This window comes from Dendrobates tinctorius, unplaced genomic scaffold (assembly GCF_039654945.1).
Source record: "Dendrobates tinctorius isolate UK_male_01 unplaced genomic scaffold, ASM3965494v1 ptg000045l, whole genome shotgun sequence".
Lineage (NCBI taxonomy): Eukaryota > Metazoa > Chordata > Amphibia > Anura > Dendrobatidae > Dendrobates > Dendrobates tinctorius.
In genome coordinates this window covers 7,529,505-7,550,939 of record NW_027361713.1, presented here as the reverse complement: position 1 = coordinate 7,550,939, position 21,435 = coordinate 7,529,505, and the positions used below count along the sequence as shown (strand labels likewise).

The following is a 21,435-nucleotide window of genomic DNA, read 5'->3' as shown; positions in this document are numbered from 1 at the left end:
ATTACAAATTGAACGTTTCAATAAAATAAAAAAAAATTCCATTTCATAATATACAGCATATATATTTATATACAATAAAATAAAGAACTCCGGCACTCTCAATATATGATTGAAGTTTATTTTCTTTTAGCAAGGTAGACTCAAAAAAGGGGAGAGATACAGATTCTCACGTACACATTCATTCTGAACGTTTCAGCTGGCAAGCCTTTTTCAAGAGATGTCTGTCTCTGTGAAATAGAACAGAGCTAATTTCAGAACAAATAAAACATAACAAAAAGATTTGCGATATAATTTTTGTTTTTGTATGTATACATTATATTTAGTTTGAATATTGTGACATGAAGATGGAGGGAGAAATAAATATTACATTTAAATATGAAAAATTCAATATTAAATAATTCATCGGTTTACGAAAAAAAATTCAGCTGCCAAAATCTTTTGAATGGATTTAGGGTATTTTCAGAGTACTGAATTTGTTCTAGTTTTTGAGAGAGTTCATCAATAAAAATAATGCATTCCCCCAGTATTACTTGTGCAGTAGATTTTGGTCCTTTGGTCTATCTTTTGACTCCTTAACAGTGTCTTAAGTAATCAAATATCCCATATAATTATTTTGTATTTCAAATTATAGGCTTGCAATGCTATAAAAGCAACTTTTTGAAGCCAGAACTCTATTGTAATTAATTAACTATTAAATATCTTAAATCTGGCAAAACCAAAGTCATATTCTTAATCAACACCATAAACCTATTATAAAACTGTTCAGACATCATTGGCACCAAAATCACTGTATACCAGAGATGAAGAAACTTAATTTTTTCCACAAATCCCATATTTTCTTAGAGGTCTTCCCATGAACATACTACATTTTTATCAATAGATCTTGGAATATAATCAAGTTCCACAATTGGATGTATTAAAAAAATGTTCCTGTGCTGAGATAATTTTATAAATGTGCCCCTGCTGTGTATTGTGTAATGGCTGTGTCTGACCGTACAAGAACAAGGTCTGAATTGCTCCTGGGTAGGGGAGGAAGCAAAAGAGAGTACACAGACAGGACAGCATGGGATCACAGGTGATTCTTTCTGCGAGATAAAGCATCTGTTGCTTGTTAATCAACACATTCCTACCTCACAGAAAGCAACAGCCCCGTGATCCCATACTGTAATGTCAGTATACTCTTTTTGTTCCTCCCCTGCCCAGGAGCTGTGGTATGATCAGACCATGTCCCTGTATGGTCAGACACAGCCATTACACAGTACATAGCAGAGACACATTTATAAGATTATCTCAGCACAGGAACATTTTTTAATACATTCAATTGTGGAACTTATTATTTCAAGATTTATTGATTAAAATGTACTTTGTGGAAATCCCCCTTTAAATATCTTTGTCTGCCCTTTATTTTGATATATCCGTTTTTCGATCCTTCCAGTCTTTTTAAATGTTTAACCCATTTGCTATCCAAGGGAGCTTTTGTTACCTTCATTTTTTTAATTAGCAAACTTGCCTAGAATATAGCATCCTTTGCATAATGATTTTTTAATATCTATTAATGCTTAAAAGTCCTTACATACTCCCAACACACATAATAGTGGGTTTATTATATATGTTAAGATGAAGACTGTTATTCATGTGATCTATTATTTCTAACCAGTGTCTGAGTAGTCTTAGATACCTCCAAAACAGATTAATTATATTACTTCCCTTCCCTATGGCAATTAGATGATTTTCCCTTATAAAAATTATGAATCTTTTTCGATATTTAATATAATTTTAGTATTAAAAAAATGGGAAGACTTGAGCAAAGCTTTTAAAGTTACTGATTTCATATTCTTTGAAATAACATTTGCATATTCCCCAGGAATCTCTCCATATAATTCTATCCTTTCCTCCTTATCTTATTTACCCACTCATATTTAACAAAATTCCCAAATATTCTCTATTTATACCCATTTATTTTATGAAAGACATATACTCTGTAAATAAACCCATTTATGTTGTACAAGATCAATTTATCAATTTTAAGGAATTATACTCCCATCTTCTTTTATTGCCTCTGTTAATTGACCCATACCACTTTGACCATTTTTTCAAAGTGACAGGGCCACTAAAGTCAGTGTTTTGCTGCAGCACTGTCAACAAGACGGCAGCCCTGCAGACAATCTAGGGAGGTGAAAAAACTTAAAAAACCTTAAACCCATTTATGTAATTTCCCTTTCTGCGTTTTGCCAACAGGAGTCTCTGTTTCCAGCTCGCGTGATTTATGATCTCCTTTTCTTCTTCATTGTTATAATCATCGTCCTGAATCTAATTTTTGGTGTTATTATTGATACATTTGCCGATTTGAGAAGTGAGAAACAAAAGAAAGAAGAAATACTGAAGACTACCTGCTTTATATGTGGTAAGCAGAAACAAATCTTAGTAAGCACGGTCTAAATCATGTAGACGGGTACTTTAAAGATTGCCATTAAAAACGGTTGGAGCAACTATCACAAGCTCCTATTTCTGCAAATAAAATACTCCACAAATTCCAGGTCAGATTTATAATTCAGAAGATGGCAGGATGTGAACTTTATGTTGCAGATTGTACTACTAAATATGCAGAGTTTGAGTCTCAGTTATTGATGATGGCTGTATAATTGCTTCCATTAGTAATGAAATGCAAGACAATTTTATCTTTTAGCCTAGGTTATATCAGATCTCATATATCTGTATATCCAAAATCCAATCTTAAGTATTTTCTACCTAATAAACTGCCATCATGGCCAAAGTCAATACAAACATTCATATATTTTATTGTTTTGGATATTTAGCTGGAATAAACTGCCCAATACATCTTTCAGTAAGGGCAGAGAGGCAGAAGTAGTACATTTAAGTGGCTTGTGACATTTTAAGAGAGGAAGAGCAATTACTGGGTGGACAGCTACCTCCATAGTTACCTTACAAGCAGTCACATAACTACTGGTATAACGATAAAAGGCATCTGATTGTAAAAGGTGAGACAGCAGCAGTTTCCGGTCAGGGGCATCAGACAGATTCCCAGCTAGGGCTCTAACACCCAGGAAGGCACCCACTGCCATCTTCTTGTCCGGAGCTGCAGCTTAGTCTTTCATGAAGTTGTATGTTCGCCACTAGCATAGTGAAGCCATTGCAGTAAGAGATAATGGTGAGATGCTTTTAGTGGACACAGTAGTGCTACAAATGGATGATCAATAGGAGTATAGAAGATCACTATTATAGGTTGTGAAGACAAGACATAAGGAAAATAGAATGATGTAAGATGACAGGTAGTTTGGAGTTGACACTGCTCTACAAATGTAAAGTTATGATATAGCTGTAAGTACAGCATGAAGCTCTATATACATACACTGACGCAAGCTCTCTGAAAGACGGAATGTGCATTCTGGAAGCAGGCTGGCCTAAAAAGTATGGCAGCATTCAGATTGCATTATTCTCCCAATACTGTTCAAGTAAATTGGAGATTGCCTGAATTCCATTTTTCATGTATTCAGAGTCCTGAACAGAGACGATAACACAATATGAACACTTTAAATGAGTCACATAAGACACAAATCAACATGTCCATACCTTCTCCAATCTAACATGTATGCATTAAAATAGAGCACAATTGAATTGTACTTGCCAAAACCCAATATATACCTCCACTGGATGCTCTCCCCCATATGGATCTTGCCACCTCTGCTTTCCTCTATCACCCCCTGACACCTCTCCATGCTAGACTGCAGAGACCTGTGTGTCATAAGCAGTGCTTTCCCGCCTCCCATCAATCCCGTAATAACAAAACACTGACATGGATGGGTTGAACAGGTCGGTCACAGTTTATTAATAAGCAGAGAGAGGCAAGTACAATTCGCAACGGACTCAAAGCTGTAAGCCCGCGACCGCTGGGCACGTCGGCTGATGAGAGGTTACGAACCTTGCCCCCCTCTACACTACCGCCACGGAGGATTATGTGTATAACCTACACAGGACTCCGACCCCCACACAACATCATTAAGGGCTGTTCAGCACCGTACTGCAAATTAGTTAACAACATATCTAGCCCGATATCTGTTAGATGAACGCCGTCCGGTCTCAGGAAGGATGAGATGTCATTCTCCAGATTGTGGTGGTGAACCACGATGCCGTAGTTCTCTTTGACAAACGTTGCCATCTTTGCGTTTATCCTTCTCCTTGACTTGTCGATGGCCTTAAGGTTTTTAGCTCCGTTCCAGACCGGTTGTGATATAATATCGGATCATACCACCACCATATCTGATATCAAACAAACAGCCCGCTTTAAGTCCGTCTTCATTGTTGTGAAGAGCTCCGCACCTGTTGTCTTGCACAAATCATTACCACCAGCATGTAAAACCAATATCAGTGGCCCTTTTGCCATTTTAGAAATTTTAACCAACTCCGGGAAGATCTGATCCCACTGGATCTCTTTGATGCCTCTCCAATTGACCTCTAGTTGTGGGAAGTAAAAATTCTTTCCGCCAGGGCGTATCTCGGCTCTTTTGCATGCCCAATAAATAAAAGAATGTCCCAATACCCAAACTGCAGGCTTATGGCCTCCTGTAAGAAACAAGATGTGTTATAGCAGGTCTGGTCTTATGTATCTTGCAAAGCATGCGGATTTCCATCGTCCCCATCTCTGCATTTCATCTTCTGCTACACCGGCCCTAGCTGCTTCAGTGGCCACTCCGATTCTAAAAGAATGCATCCCGTATTCTTTGGGGTCTACACCGACAGCTTGTATACATTTCTTAAAGATTGTGTGAAATTGATATTTAGTAAGTGGGGACCCGTCGGTGTGTGAGAGGAAAAATCTACTTTCGTGCCTTATAGCCTTGTAGTGTCTGACTATTTTGACAGGGCATATAGGACCGTCTAGAGCCTTGACCAGGACCCACGACCCTCTACCGGTGGGGTCACATTTGGATTTTCGAACTCTAATTCGCAGAGCGTCGATGCATATTACGAGATCCTCATATATTAACCCCACCTACTGATGCTGTTTTAGAATGCGGCACTAGTTCACTAATTCGCAGCACCCCGAAGAATGCGATTGCAAACGCTGTAGATATTAGGGCTGACTCGTATTGTGACTTGCACACCGTTTTAGATATTGTTATAATATCATGCAACAGACTTAAAGAAACAGGGCGACGACATTTCTAACTGGGTTGGAGCCTTTTCCAGCCTTTAACGGCTTGCTTTCTGAAAAAATATTTAGCTACATCGGCCCATCCCACAAGCTGAAAGAAAAAGGCTATACCCAATAAATGGCGCTGCGCTAATGTGCCCGACGCGCCTCTACTCTTGAGCTGATTCAGGAGTTCTACCACCACGTCGCATCTCCCTGATCACACGTATCGACTGGCCTCCCTTTAATTAGCGAGCACCACTCTTCCCATGCCTTACCATAAACCTGCCAGGTAGCCGGTGTCACTGAGGCACGGATCAAGGGCATCAGTGATTGGCCACTGTGTCCCAGAGGCAGGGAGGACACAGTAGGCCCGTTGGTTCTGCGCTGGGAAGGAATACTTTCAAGGCCTGCCAATCGGAAGAGAACAGAGAGTTAACCATCTTATCATCCATAGTAGACGTCACTCTGTCTCAGCACCAGATGTTGTGTCTAAGGCATAATAGTGCAAGGCGGCTCAACAGCACAAGAATCGGTGGCAATGAGGAAGACATGCTATTTAAACATTTAGCACTTCCTGGGTTTTTGATTAGAAATCTAATATTTGCATTTTTCAGTTTATCACCCCATAGTTCGACTGATGTAACTATGGCAAATATCTCCAACAAAATGGGGTTGTGGCCCCAGTTGTCAGAGGTCCATAGGACCGGCCAGCTGCTTTTGCACCATTGGTTGCTGTAGATTGCGACAAAACCATTTTTGAGATCCGCACCCACCAGTAGACCTAGGGCACTGTTTAGAGACATGACACATGTATGCCCATTGTAGGTTTCCAAGAATAATTTCCAGACGGACAAATCTGCTTTCATTGAGCGATTACCGTATTTTTCGGACTATAAGACGCACCGGACCATAAGACGCACCCCAATTTTCAGAAGGAAAATAGGGAAAAAAATAATGTGTCAAATGGGGGTCCGTCTTACAGTCCGAATTCAGCTTACCTGGGAAGGGATCCGGCACAGGTGGAGGAGTAGTCACAGGGGTCATTCAGTGGTCCAGGCTCGTGCGGTGGCGGCTCTGTGCTGGGGCAGGTTGGTTGTGCTGGGGCAGCTGCGCTGGGGCAGGGGCAGCTGCGCTGGGGCAGCTGTCCTGAGGCTGGGGCAGCTGTGTGGGGCTGGGGCAGCTGTCCTGAGGCTGGGGCAGTTGTGCTGGAGCAGGTGGGCCTCTGCGGGGCGGTGGTGGCGGCGGGCTGTGCTCCGGTGCAGGGGCGGCAGCTCCGCCGGCATCTCCTCCAAGCCCGGAGGCCCCCCCGCACATCCCCTGCTGGCCGCCCCCGAGATTTCGGGACGAGATCTGAACCCACGCATGCGCCGTCCCCGGACCGGCGGCCATCTTCCCGGCGTCCATGTTCCCGGAGGCCACCGCAACATGGCGGCGGCCAGCAGGGGATGTGCGGGGGGCCTCCGGGCTTGGAGGAAATGCCGGCAGAGCCACAGCCCCTGCACCGGAGCACAGCCCGCCGCCACCACCGCCCCACAGAGCCCCGCCCGATGCCACCACCGCAGAGCCCCGCCCACTGCCACCACCGCACCGCAGAGCCCCGGAGGTGAGTATATTGCGACCATAAGACGCACCCCCCACTTTCCCCCAAAATTTTTTGGGGAAAAAGTGCGTCTTATGGTCCGAAAAATACGGTAATTCTGATTCTGTTGCCCGGCTGAGCGATGCCCTTTGTACCTAATGATAACCTGCAAGCAAAGTTGAGTAAACCTAGTAAGGACTGCATTTGCTGGAGGGTGACTTTCTTTTCAACGAGGAAACTTTTAACCATCTGAAGTGTTTTTTCCAATTTATCCACCGGTAATCGAAAAATCATCTTGTTTGTGTCTATTTCAATACCGAGGAAAGGGAGAATGATACATGGACCGATCGTTTTCTCCGGCGATAGTGGGACACCGAAACGCCTAGCAATAAATTTAAACTTCTGAAGAAGAAAAGAGCAAAGTTTAGAGTCCCTAGGTCCGACGAACAAAAAATCATCGAGGTAGTGGATTGTGGAATTGCTGCCTGTTTCATGACGTACTACCCAGTCTAAGAAGGTGCTGAAAAGCTCGAAATAGTGACAGGAAATGGAGCAGCCCATTGGTAGGCACATGTCGAAATAAAAAAGCTGGTCTACCTTACAACCCAGCAAATGAAAGCATTCAGGGTGCACGGGTAAAAGACGGAAAGCAGACTCTATGTCGGTCTTTGCCAGCAGGGCACCAGGCCCCGCTGCGCGCACGAGCTCAACTGCTCTGTCAAACGAAGCGTAGGTTACTGATGAGTTTTCCGGGGGTATTGCGTCATTGACCGAATCGCCTTTTGGGTAGGAAAGGTGATGTATTAGCCGATATTTACCCGGTTCTTTTTTGGCACAATACCTAAAGGCAAGATTCTGAAATTTTTAAATGGTAATGATTGAAATGGGCCCGACATCCTGCCTAGTTCTACCTCTTTTATGATTTTTTGCTGTAAAATCTCCGGGAACTCTCGAGCTGATTTTAGGTTTTTTTGCTGATGTTGGTGCTCGGTTAAATTTAAAGGGGATGAAAAAACCATCCTTAAAACCGTCGTAAAATTGCTGAGCAGCTTCTTTATTGGGATAAAGGCTTAGCCATGGGCCCATTGCGGCTACGCTCACCGGTGTTTTGCCTCGTAGCAGTTCCGCTTGCGAGGCGTGTACACCTTGATGCAGGGTGTCCGCCACCGCAGGCTGAGCAATCGTGTCTATATCTGCATGTCGCCTGGAAGCGGCAGTTTCCGTCATTATACAACAGGCAGGCCTCTGGTCTCCGTACGACCACTGAGTTCTGGCCTGCGGCTGCTGAGAAACTAGTGGCCGATGCTGAAAAGGGAGGATGTTTTTGTGTAAGCATTAGTCGTAGCCAGACATCTGTGGCTTTTACTTCCAATCGTAGATCTGGTTGCAGGGCTAGCCTCCTGCGGAACTCCTCGTCATAGCGCCTCCAAGCAACACCGCCATGAGACTTATAGGACTTATATATTAAATCCTGGTATATGAATAACTCAGAGCAGCGTTCAGGATGTTTTTGGCCCATTATACATCCTAGGACTGCGAAGGCCTGCAGCCAGTTGTTCATTGTATGCTATTTTACCTCTATTTCTATTGTATGACCACTCGCCTGTCCTCCTCTCCTTATCCACTGACTGTTGGTCCGCTGATAAGAGTGACCATATGTCTACATAGTCATTAATACAGATCTTCTCTTTCTTCTCTAGGTCTATGTGTGTACCTAGTGGACTAATTCCGCAGAAAAAGGCGTCTTTGTGTAGACTAGCTGATTGAGGTATATTCCTGGTGACGGTTTGACCACCAGGCTGATTAAAGTGGTCGACTAGAGCCCTGATGGCAGATGCCAGGTCGCTCTCTTCTGTGTTGTGTATTTTGTTTTGTGGGTTCGTTATACGTGACTCACCGCTGTCCGTCGCCGATCGAGTGTCTCCAGGTGAAGGAGGTACCCTGGCGATATCCTGCTCCCGGCTGGCGGCCCAATATAGCCCGGAAATAATGTATGTTGGCCAGCGGAACTTGGCTGAAATCCTGCTTCGGTGATAGAACTTTGATGATGTTGGGCCATGGTGGATACAGATGGATCTTCTCGGATTGATGACGACAATGGAGCACGTTGCAGCCGAAGGCTGTCGTGAGCTCGTGGCAGCGCTCCCTCCTGAATGATGGTCTGGCTGGAGGTCGCAAGATGTTCATAGCTGCACCTTTGGCTAGTGGTCTGGGGTGGAGATTTCGTGCGACGTCTTCTGCTGGATGTCCAAGAACGCCTGCTGCGGTGCCCCTCGGACGCATCGGACCGTTCTGATGTGGAAGGTGACCTCCATCTGGAGGAGCGTGACCTGTGGTGGCTCCTTTTGGAGCTGCGCCTTCGCCTGTAATGGGAACAGCGACAGACAGAGGGACAGAGAGAATGGTGGTGGTGGGAATCCGCTGAGGACGGTGTAGAGGATCTGTGACGTATGTGATTATGGCCGTGATGGCTGGGTGTATGCTGGTTGGTAGGTTCGCAAATAAGTGGTGTGGAGTTATTAATGCAATAACTATTGGCGTTTACTGGCTGTGCTGTGCGTATCGAGGGGGATGGCATTCTGACCGCCAATGGAATAGTGTGCGACGAAGGTGTTTGTGACATTGAGGGGGTTGGTGGTGTGTAGTGTGCTGTGTTTGTGTTTTGTGCTACACATAGGTTTTGTTGAAGAACGTCCTGAACGGTCGGGTTGGACCGGACAGCACGCTCTGCAACAACATTGATATTTCCACCCGAACTCCCAACGTTCCGCACGGGCGGCAATGCTGCGCCCGCAGGAGACCAAGCTTGGTAGTGGGACGTTCCTGCTACTGGAATGGGATAATGTGTGCACAGTGCTGCGCTGCCCACCCTCTATAGGCTGCTGCTCTGTCCTCGGTATCGTAGTTGTGGGGACTGTGCTGGGCGGGCCACTGGAGCTGTGGCGACGCCGGGGGGGCGGAGCCTGCGGCCGACTGATGACTGGCACCTATTGAAATATTAGAGGTGGGTGGACCTCTCTGGTGACGCTGGGCGGAGCTTTAGACTGACTCCGCCCACTGCTCTGCACAAGGGGTGGGTGGTGAGATGGGTGGACCGTTGGTGGAGGAAGTGGGCGTGGCTACGGGCTTGAACAGACGCCCGGAGCCTAACAATGGCGTCCAGGCCTGCGGCCTACTTGAGGCGGCGTGAGTGGCCAGAACGGAGACCGGAGCAGCCGCTGCAGCAGTCCGGGGGCGTCAGTGACTAGGGGCGGCGCCACCGTGGACATGGAGACGCTCTGGTGAGCGCGATGAGCGTTCAGAGCGCCTGCCAGGTATCACCGGGTCTGCTGAGGAGGAGGCCTGAGCAGCCATAGTGGAGGCTGGAGCAGCATCAGATAAGCCGGGAGGCTGCTGAGAAGAGGACGTCGCAGGGGAGAGAAGACCAGCGGTGGAGACAGGTGAGGTCGGGGCATGGAGGAATGGTGAGGCTGTGTGCTGTGAGGGCAGCGCTGGAGCAGGATGAGGGGGTGACAAAGGAGCCTGGGGCCCAGGGGAGGATTGGGCCCCGGGAGATAAAGGAGAGGCCAGCGGCAATAGGGGATCAGGAGTGGGCACAGGTGGGTGTGCATCCAGTTTAGATAAAAGGGCTATAATACATGGATCACCCACCTGTGCTGCTCTCTGCCGCAATCACTGCCTCAGACATGGCTTCAGGGCATTCCTGGACAAAAGCTTCTAGGTATCAGGCGGAGAGGAAAGAGAAAGACCCCCACCCCAGCACCTGAATTTAACCCCTGAGGGTGTGGCCGGACGCCCCTTCCTCTCTCTTCCCATTGGTCAGTGGGGCGTCCTAATTATGGCATCACCTGGGGGGAGTAGTGGGAGGGGGAGGCACTGCACGGAGTTCGCTTATCATCAAATCCATGGGGGCTCTACAGTCAGAAGCACAATCCTTAAGCAGTACCGTGCCTGCCAGACTCGCACTTCCGGCCCCAACAAAGCTCAGGATATTTCTGAGCATGCACGTCGTAAAGTGTCAGCAACGTCAGGACATGCTCCGCGACCTTACGGCGTGTATTTAATGAAAACTGATTATACAAATCATGTATAATTGCAATAATTTTCTTGGAGAAATACTTCATTTTCTGGAACAATTTCAAGGGTGCTAACACTTTATGACCTGACTGTATGTCTGAGCGTATATGTTAAATGCATGGCTATATTGTGTTTTCAACATTGTCCGTAATAAGCAGATAAGGTCTAGATAACTAGTGCAACCCTTCACAAACCTAACTCATAAGGAGTAAGACAAAATAACCGTCATTGCGTTTGAAGTCAGTTCTGTCTCACAGGGAAAAATTAAATCATTCCCACTCTACACACCAGTCACATAATTTCCCTGGATCAATGTACCAATAATTCTTCTCCTTGTTCATTATATTTAAATATTATTATCAATTAGATAAAGTTTGTTTTATAGGTCAATTAGCCCATTAAGAAAGAATAATAATCTTTATATAGCGCTAACATATTCCGCAGCGCTTTACAGTTTGCACACATCATCATCGCTGTCCCCAATGGGGCTCACAATCTAAATTCCCTATCAGTATGTCTTTGAAATATGGGAGGAAACCCCACGCAAACACAGGGAGAACATACAAATTTGAACCCATGACTCCAGCGCTGCAAGGCTGCAACGCTAACTACTGAGCCATGAAAAAGCACAGCCAGTTGCTTTGTGGCCACAGCCCCATTTTTCAATTCTGACGTGTCACTTTATGTGGTGATAACTTTGGAATGCTTCTCCTTATTAAAGTTTTATTTTGAGCCTGTTTTCTACTCACACGTTGTACTTTTACATTAATAGTACTTCTAGGTCATTATGTTTGGAGTTTATAAAAAAAAAATTAATTTACAAAAAGTTTTGAAAAATTAGCTGTTTTCAAACTTTTAATTTTTCTGCCCTTAACTCTTTTCCGACAATTGTTGTGAATGGACGTTATAGTGTGGGAGTTGTTTCCACAATATGATGTATAAGTATGTCATGGTGATCATGTGGGCAGTGGAGTAGTGCCCACATGATCACTGCCAGGATCTTAACTAATAGCCAGGCTCATGCACAACAGTGCAGGTGCCAGAACCATCCTTGACCCTCCAGATGCCAGTGGCAATAGTGACTGCATCGTTTATATAGTTATGAAATGAGCGGGTCTCCCTCTCACACCATCTGCACCCCCCCTGCAATGCGATCATGGACTACTAATAGTTGTTGTGGCAACTGGAGGTTATCATACAATGGCCTCCGGGTCTGCCAGATTTGATGGCCTGGTTTTTCTCTGCCATCTGAATGCAATCTTCATGGCATCTGTATGTTATTCATTTTTATACATCATCAGTGAATAAAATTTTCAAGACCAAAAACAGTTTTCTTTGTTAATAAATTGCAATGTATCCCTAAGAAAGTGATGCTATACGGTTTATCTGTATTATTTTGTGCACCTATAGATTTGAATAGGCAAGTCTCATCCAAAATACGGAAAAGACTAGTGCATGCAGCAGTTTTTTACGTGGACATTCAATCCATAAAAAATGCCATCTGAATAGCCCAATATTATCACATTGGTTTTAGTTCTGTTAGTTTTTTCCCTGAACAGCACTAAAATCTAATATATTCGTGTGAACGTAGCCTTGGACTGCCAAGTCTCATGGACTGCACTGCCTGAGTACTATAATATATTAGAGCAGTAATCAGAGTTATCATTGTTGATGCTAATTAAAAAAAATAAAACAAAAAAAATGAAGAAAAATTGAGACAACTCACAATTTAAAGAACAGAAAAATGTATGGACATTAAAACTATGTGCCCACGTTAGCGTTTTTAAACGCTCAGGAAACTGATTCCCCCCCCCCCCCAGAAAACGCGCGTCTTTTTTCGCACGTTTCTTGCGCATTTTTTGCACAAAAGACGCGCGTTTTCTGGGAACATTGGGGAAGGCTAAAAACGCTCAGCAATGCGGAAATTAATGAGCATGCTGCGTTTTTAGCCGCTAAGCGATTCCTGAGTGTTTAAAAACGCATGCATTGGCACAAAAAGCCAAAAACGCATGCAAATTAATTTGAATCTTCTTTTAAGCGTATCTGCAGCGTCTGAGCCAGCACAAACGCTGTAGAAACGCTTAAAAAATGCTACGTGGGCACACAGACTTAAAACACGTTTGTTATGTAAAAATAAAAAATAAAAACTGTTCCAATATTTAACCAATACAATGATCACCCTGACAGCACGGTGGCTCACTGATTAGCACTGTTGCTTTGCAGCACTGCGTTCTGGCTACAATTGCCACCAAGGACATCTGCAAGGAGTTTGTATGCTCTCCCAGTGTTTGCGTGGGTTTCCTCCGGGTACACCGGTTTCCTCCCACATTCCAAAGACAGTATGATAGGGAATCTAGATTAGATAAAAAAAAATGCTAAAATGCAATTGGGTCTTATCCATGAAATAAAGAGAAAACAAAGGATAGGTGTGCTCACCTTATGGGGTTGTGTGAGACAAAACTAGAATTGCATAATTTACAGCCACTCCGGCTTCCAAAGGAAATATACACAAATGTGTCAAGGGTGATGAAAGTATCCTGCGCTGCTGATTAAATGTCAGGCCACAATGAGATGAAAAAATGCTGATTTCTTGTCAGCGCATTTCGGAGTCACTCCAATCTCTTGTTCAGTACAACCACAAATTTGAGGTTGTCCTGAAGGAGTCGGAGTGACTCCAAAACGCATTGACATTAAGCCAACATTTCTTCATCTCATCGTGACCTGTCATTTAATCAGCAGCATTTAATCTTTGGAACATTTGTAGAGACTTTAGATTGTGAGCCCCAATGGGTATAATGATAATGTCTGGTAAGCATTGTGAAACAAACGGTGCTATATAAGTATGGTAAGTAAAATAAATATAAACCTTTTAAAATAATAGAAAACATAGGAAAAAAACGCTTTTTTGTCATTATGCTGACAGATAAAAGTGGAAACAATTCGATAAAACAGTCATATGTAAGGACAAGTAATTTAACTGGAAATGTCAACTCATCCGGCAAAAGACTAGCCCTCACCGAGCACTTTCGTTTGAAAAATAAAAAGTTACCGTACCAATCTCAAATGATGGTGATGCAAACATAAATTATGTTTTAGTTCAAAAGTATCAAAAAATATAAAAAAAAAAAAGAATAAATCTGGTATCTTGATCATTGTGACCCAAAGAATAATGTTGACTTATCATTTCTACTGCACGATAAAAGCGATTCCCGAACTGTTGTTACTTGTTCATTCTACCTCCCATAGATTGCAACAAGACTTGTTTTTTTTTTTTACAATTCTGACCATTCACTTTGAGGTTATAACTCTGCAACGCTTCAACGGATCCCACTGATTCTGAGATTGTTTTTTAATGACATGTTGTACTTCATGATAGTGGTAAAATTTGTTCATTATGACTTTCATTTATTTCTGAAAATATCGAAAATTTGGCGAAACTTTTTAAAATGTCACAATTTTCAGGTTTTTAATCTTTATGTCCTTAAACCAGAGAGTTATAACACACAAAATAGTTAATAAACAACATCTCCCACATGTCTACTTTACATCAGCACAATTTTTAAATTTTTGTTATGAAGTTATAAGGGTTAAAAGTTGATCAGCAATTTCTCATTTTTCCATGAAATTTACAAAACAATTTTTTTAGGGACCACCTCACATTTGAAGTGACTTTGAGGAGCCTATATGACATAAAATACCCAAAATGACACCATTCTAAAAACTGCACCCCTCAAGGTGCTCAAAACCACATTCAAGAAGTTTATTAACCCTTAAGGTACTTCACAAGAATTAATGGAATGTGGAAGGAAAAAATGAACATTTAACTTTTTCCCACAAAAATGTTTCTTTATCGCCATATTTACTATTTTCACAAGGGTAACAGAAGAAAATGCACCATAAAATTTGTTGCGATACCATACATGTGGAGGAAAACTATTGTTTGGGCGCACGGCAGGATTCGGAAGGGAAGGAGCGCAATTTGACTTTTGGAATACAAAATTGGCTTGAATCAATAACCGATGCCATGTCGCGTTTGGAGAGTCCCCGAGGTGCCTAAACAGTAGAAACCCCCCAAAATTACCCCACTTTGGAAAGTAGACCCCTCAAGGACTTTATCCAGAAGTGTGGTGAGCACCTTGAATCCTCAAGAGCTTTACAGAATTTTATAATGTTGAGCCGTGAAAATAAAAAAAAAAAAAAAAAACAAACAAACACATTTTCCCAACATAAATGTTGTTTCAGCCCCATTTTTTTTTTTATAATTTTCACAATGGTAACAGGAGAAAAGGGATGCCAAAATTGTTGTGCAGTTTTTCCAAAGTACGCAGGAACCCCATATTTGTTGAAAAACAACTGCTTGGGTGCATGGTAGGGCTGGAAAGAGAATGGGCACTATTTTTGGCTGCAATAGGTTGCGGATACCATGTCACATTTGCTGTGCCCATAACATGCCAAAACAGCAGAAACCCCCACAGGTTATCCCATTTTGTAAACTATACCTCAAGGAATTGATCTAGGGGAGTAATGAGTATGTATAACCCTCAGGCGATTCACAAACTTGTATAAAACTGGGCTGAGTAAATTAAATATTGCTGTCTTTTCCACTAAATTGTCGCTTTAACCCCAAGTTTGCAATTTTCAAAAGGGGTAATAGGAGAAAACAAACAGTACAATTTGTTATGCAATTTCTCCTGAGTACACTAATACCCCCTAAATGGTTGAAAACTACTTTTGAGGCACAGTGCAAAGCTAAAAAGGGAAGGCGCGTAATATTACAGTGCATATTTTGCTGCATTGTTTTGAGGGGGCCATGTCACATTGGCAGAGCCCCTGAAGTGCTTGAACAGCAGAAACCCCCATAAGTGACCCCATTTTACAAACTAGACCTCTCATTGAGTTCATGTAGGGGTGCAGTGATCATATTGACGCCACAAGTGCCTCACAGAATTTTATACCATTGGGCAGTGAAGAAAAAATAATTACATTTTTACCACAAAAAAATTGTTTTAGCCTCAGATTTTACATTTTCACACTGGGAAATGGGTAAAAATGGTGCCAAAATGTGTCACACAAATTCTGCTGAACTTGGCAATACCCCATATGTGGCATTACAGTACTGCTTAGCCCAACAACGAGACTCTGGAGGGACGGAGCACTACTTTACTCTTGGATCACAAATTATTGTAGAATAGTTTCCGGACTCTAAAAAAGAACCCCTAAATGCGAGAAAAGCAGAATCGCCCATCAAGTGACCCCAGTTTGGAAATTACACCCCTTTGGGAATTTATCTACAAGTGTAGTGATGATTTTGACTCCATAAATGTTTTCCAGTAACAAGCTGCAGTGGATGTTGCTGAGTGAAAATTGCTAACTGCCATTGTAGTGACCAGTACGTTATTCCCAGCCCATGCGTCTGGAGACATGCACCCGTAAATTAGGTGGGCTGTCATCACTACACAAATGCCAAACATGTGGACGATATATGTGGTTTAGGTATACTGTGGGGCTCAGAATGGAGGGGGACATTTGAATTTGGGAGCGCATAATTTCTTTTAGGGGGGTGACGAGCCTTAACGGTTTTCCAGAGCCTTTGTACTAGCAGTAATGTGGAAGCCCCCTATATTTCTGTTAACAGATGACAGACCTGAGTGGGGACTTGCTTTTTTTGTGGATTGAGTTCAAGCTTTTATTGGGAACATTTTACATAACGTTAAGGATCACATTTATCCAGTGCTTTACGCAGAGCACTTACTTTGGGGTTTCCATCTAAATCTCCGAGTGACGTGATTCAGATGAAACACCCAAGGGATCCATTCACTATAATGAGACAGCATAGTAATGCTGGACTCCGTCAGGCCTCTGTTCAGCGATATTTTTCTTTTTAGAGGTGCACAAAACTGGGTGACTGCGCTTTTATGTATGACTAAATAGACGGGCACCGCCGGATCACAGCTCCTATGGTGTCCACAGTGCTTCTATCTGCCTCATTATAGGGAATCTTCCACCGGGGGTTCCATCTGAATCACGCATTTCAGATATTTACTTGGAAACCTCAGTGTAAGCACTCAGTGCAGAGCGCAGGATAAATGTGCGCTGAGTCTTACTGCGATATTTGGGAGGCAGAATAAAAAAAAAATCAACAGCAGGTGAAGAATTTATTTTATTTGTGTTTTATGTCATTCCTCGTGCAATTACAGTGATACCAGATTTATATCGGGTTTTTATGCTTGGCTGCTGTCACACACTAAAAGATGCTTTTTATTGCAAAAACAAGTTTTTGCATCAGCATATTTTGAGAGCTATCATTTTTCCATATTTCAGTTGAATGCCATTCCACGTGTAGTAAAATTAATAAGGCAGCTTTACTCTTCGGGTCAGGACAATTACAGCAATACCTCATTTGCATTTTTTTAATGTTTTGCCGCTGTTTCACAATAAAAACTATTTTATAGAAAAAAGTTGTTTTTGCATCGCTTTATTCTGAAAGCTATAACTTTTTTATTTTTCCTCTGTTGGGAGCTGTATGGCAACTTGTTTTTTGCGAAACAACATGACGTTTTCATCGCTACCATTGTTATCTTGATTTGACTTTTTGATCGCGTTTTATTCTACTTTTTGTTTGGCGGCATGATGAAAAAGCAAAGGTTTTTTGCTCCTTTTTTTGTTTTTCTTTACGTGTGCACTGAAGGAGTTAACAAGCATGACTGTTTTATAGGTTGGCTTATTCTGAATGCAGCGATACTAAATATGTGTCCTTTTTTTGTTTTTACATAAATATATGTATTTATTGGTTTAATTTTTTTTAATCTATCTTGTGATTTTTTTTTTAATAGTTTTAAAACCTTTTTTTTTTTACTTTTTTTAACTTTTTTATTTATTCCCTGTATGGGACTTCAATTTTTATTTGTCTGATCACTGATCTCAGACAATACAATACACATGAATGCATTGTATGAGAGCTGACAGTTTTATACTGTCAGATTGCTTGTTAGACTCAACCGGCAGCTGAATCTAACAAGCCACTGCAGAAGGCAACCCTGAAGGCATCACATGACCTCAGGCTACGCAGGATCCCCCTTGATGTGATCAGATGGTCACAATAGGTAGCTGTAGCCACCCCCACAAGTGGGCGGTGTATGTGTGGTTACTCAGTCCCGCCCAGCTTTCCAACTAACCCTGTAAGCCTCCCTTATAAGTAAACAAACAAAAAGCAAGCTCGTAGGACTACAGGTCCCAGAGCAACCTTACTGGCTTACATTGCAGAGGATCTCCTCTGTCACACATATCGGCCATTCACAATGACACCGGTCACTGTCTCACTATCACCATTACGTCTCCATGCGTATCCTGAGGAGCACATACAGTTCCCCCTAGCTGTAACAGGTGTCACTGCCTCACATAGCTCATGCTGTAGTTTCATTTCATGGATTGCATATTAAATGGTGACATTTAGATTTTGATTTGTAAAATGGGGTTACTTTTAGTGGGGTTATTCTGGACCAAAAACCAAATGTGAAGCACTTACAAAAACCAAGTATAAGCCAAATAATACACTACAAAAATATATAAGTACCGTATATACTCGAGCATAAGCCGACCCGAGTATAAGCCGACCCCCCTAATTTTGCCACAAAAAACTGGGAAAACTTATTGACTCGTGTATAAGCCGAGGGTGCACAGTGAGTGGCCCCAGTTATGATGCACAGTGAGTGGCCCCAGTTATGATGCACAGTGAGTGGCCCCAGTTATGATGCACAGTGAGTGGCCCCAGTTATGATGCACAGTGAGTGGCCCCAGTTATGATGCACAGTGAGTGGCCCCAGTTATGATGCACAGTGAGTGGCCCCAGTTATGATGCACAGTGAGTGGCCCCAGTTATGATGCACAGTGAGTGGCCCCAGTTATGATGCACAGTGAGTGGCCCCAGTTATGATGCACAGTGTGTGGCCCCAGTTATGATGCACAGTGTGTGGCCCCAGTTATGATGCACAGTGTGTGGCCCCAGTTATGATGCACAGTGTGTGGCCCCAGTTATGATGCACAGTGAGTGGCCCCAGCTTTGCTGCACAGTGAGTGGCCCCAGTTATCTGCACAGTGAGTGGCCCCAGTTATGATGCACAGTGAGTGGCCCCAGTTATGATGCACAGTGTGTGGCCCCAGTTATGATGCACAGTGTGTGGCCCCAGTTATGATGCACAGTGTGTGGCCCCAGTTATGATGCACAGTGTGTGGCCCCAGTTATGATGCACAGTGAGTGGCCCCAGTTATGATGCACAGTGAGTGGCCCCAGTTATGATGCACAGTGAGTGGCCCCAGTTATCTGCACAGTGTGTGGCCCCAGTTATGATGCACAGTGTGTGGCCCCAGTTATGATGCACAGTGTGTGGCCCCAGTTATGATGCACAGTGAGTGGCCCCAGTTATGATGCACAGTGAGTGGCCCCAGTTATCTGCACAGTGAGTGGCCCCAGTTATCTGCACAGTGAGTGGCCCCAGGTATCTGCACAGTGAGTGGCCCCAGGTATCTGCACAGTGAGTGGCACCAGCTTTTCTGCACAGTGAGTGGCATCAGCTTTTCTGCACAGTGAGTGGCACCAGTGAATGGGTAAGAATTTCAGTCTCTCGATGTAAAAAACTGATAGAGACATACCCCAAGCGACTTGCAGCTGTAATCACAGCAAAAGGTGGCGAAACAAAGTATTAAGTTAAAGGGGCCGAATAATATTGCATGCCACACTTTTCAGTTTTTAAATTTCCACAAAAATTTAAATAAAAACATTAAATTTCGTTCAACTTCACAATTGTGTCCCACTTGTTGATTCTTCACCAAAAATTTACATTTGGTATCTTTATGTTTGAAGCATGTGTGAGGTAGCACTGTCCTTCAGGGTTAGGGGACACTCGCTTGGCAGCGAATAAGTCACATCCGGCACGGGTTTTCATAAAGCAGTATAATCCATGCGGTTTATTTCAGCTTCATAAACCGTCACAGCAACAGAAAACAGGATATAGCCAGCATTGCGTCCCTTACAGAGTTCAGCTCTGTTATCCTTGCATCACACAAGATATGCACTGTTAAATGCGCAGGCTTTCTAGCCACCAAGTTATCTCACCCAAGTCAGGGTTGCCTCATGCTGTTTCACCATGCTGCACGTTCATTCCCCCCTGGGAACTAACAGGCACACACCGCCATTACACACAGCGTCCAGATGTGCTGTTAGTGAGGAGATCCTTCTCCTCACGGGACCTTCCAAACTGGGCCAATCAGGACCCAGCATTCACCCCCTGTGACCAGACCTCAGGTACCTTATATGGTCCATAACCACACCCACAGGTGATCACATGACTATGACCTCACACAAGGTCCTATTGCACACACAGGCTTCCCTGACACATTGTAACGGAACGTACTACTCAGCAGTACCTCTGCTGATCATTATGATCTTTCAGTATCCTACACCTATCAGGGTAATGGAAATGCTTATACTGCTGTCCTGGGACACACACACAGCGCCCCCTAGCGGACACAGCGGTCACTGCACCACACATGACATGTGACATTTTAGGAATTTTTTTAAAATTATTTTTACACATGTTTATTTTTTTTTTTTGATGCTTTTACTTGGCCCCAGGATGGGAAATCACTATATAGTGTCAGATCGCTGATCTGACGCTTTGTAGAGCACTTTGTTGATCTGACAGGCAGTTCAGGAGGCTTCTCAGCAGGCACTGACAAGCCACCTCCCTGCAGGACACAGAAAGACCCCGCGACCATCTTTGATTCGGGGGCCTACAGGAAGGAGGCCCTCGGAACAAAGCAATCACATCGCGTTGTTCTGAGGATCTCAGGGAAACACGCAGGGAGCCCCTTCCATGCCCGATGCTTCCCTATGCCACCGGAACACTGCGATCATGCGGGGGACCGCTCCTGGCACATGTGATAATCAGCTGACATCCGGCCACTATCAGTTGTGCTCCCCCGTGAACGCAGCTGATCGCGATGACGTACTACCCGTCCATGGGCATTAAGGCTCAGGGCATATGGACAGGATAGTACGTCATATGTCAGAAAGGTGATAAACAAGTGACTGGACATAGAAAAAAAAAAAACATGATAAATGACAGGACATGTATAACAAGACACACTGGGGGTGAAGGATGCAGTCAGTGTATTCCTAGAATATATATACAGTAGGTGAAATAAGTATTCAACATGTCACCAATTTTCTAAGTAAATATATATCTAAAAGTGCTATTGACATGAAATTCTACCAAGATGTTGGTAACAAACCCATCCAATCCACACAGGCTAAAGATGTCCATAAATTAAATTTTGCATAATAATGTCAGGCCCGTCATCTGTCAGAAAAAATAGGAGGGTTTCCACATTATTGGGAGCTCAGTGGCTTTAGAAAAGCAACACTGCTCCCCCCAACACCTTCAGAATCTGCGTTCCCATGTCCAAATGATTTCCCTCCCTTCTGAGCCTCATATTGTGTTCAAGCTGCACTTAACATACACATGGTTGACATTGTTGCAGTGAAAGAACCCTCTTTATAATACAGGTGCATGTCTCAAAAACTACAAGCTGGGCACAATGTAATGAGTGCTAAAATGGCATATTT

The 21,435-nt window shown here is 43.5% G+C and overlaps 1 protein-coding gene and 1 long non-coding RNA gene across 2 annotated transcripts in view; one reads left to right on the top strand and one right to left on the bottom strand.

Annotated features, from left to right (window-relative positions):
• ITPR3 (inositol 1,4,5-trisphosphate receptor type 3) overlaps positions 1-21,435 on the top strand; it is a 580,258-nt gene that overhangs the window by 522,738 nt on the left and 36,085 nt on the right. The window contains exon 55 of the mRNA XM_073575604.1: positions 2,239-2,404. Coding sequence (XP_073431705.1) covers positions 2,239-2,404 — 166 coding nt within the window. The remainder of the gene's footprint in view (positions 1-2,238; positions 2,405-21,435) is intronic.
• LOC141089287 (uncharacterized) lies at positions 105-20,251 on the bottom strand. The gene is made up of 2 exons (XR_012232233.1): positions 19,924-20,251; positions 105-227 (listed from the first exon to the last, which is right to left on the bottom strand). It is a non-coding gene; the product is annotated as an uncharacterized lncRNA (long non-coding RNA).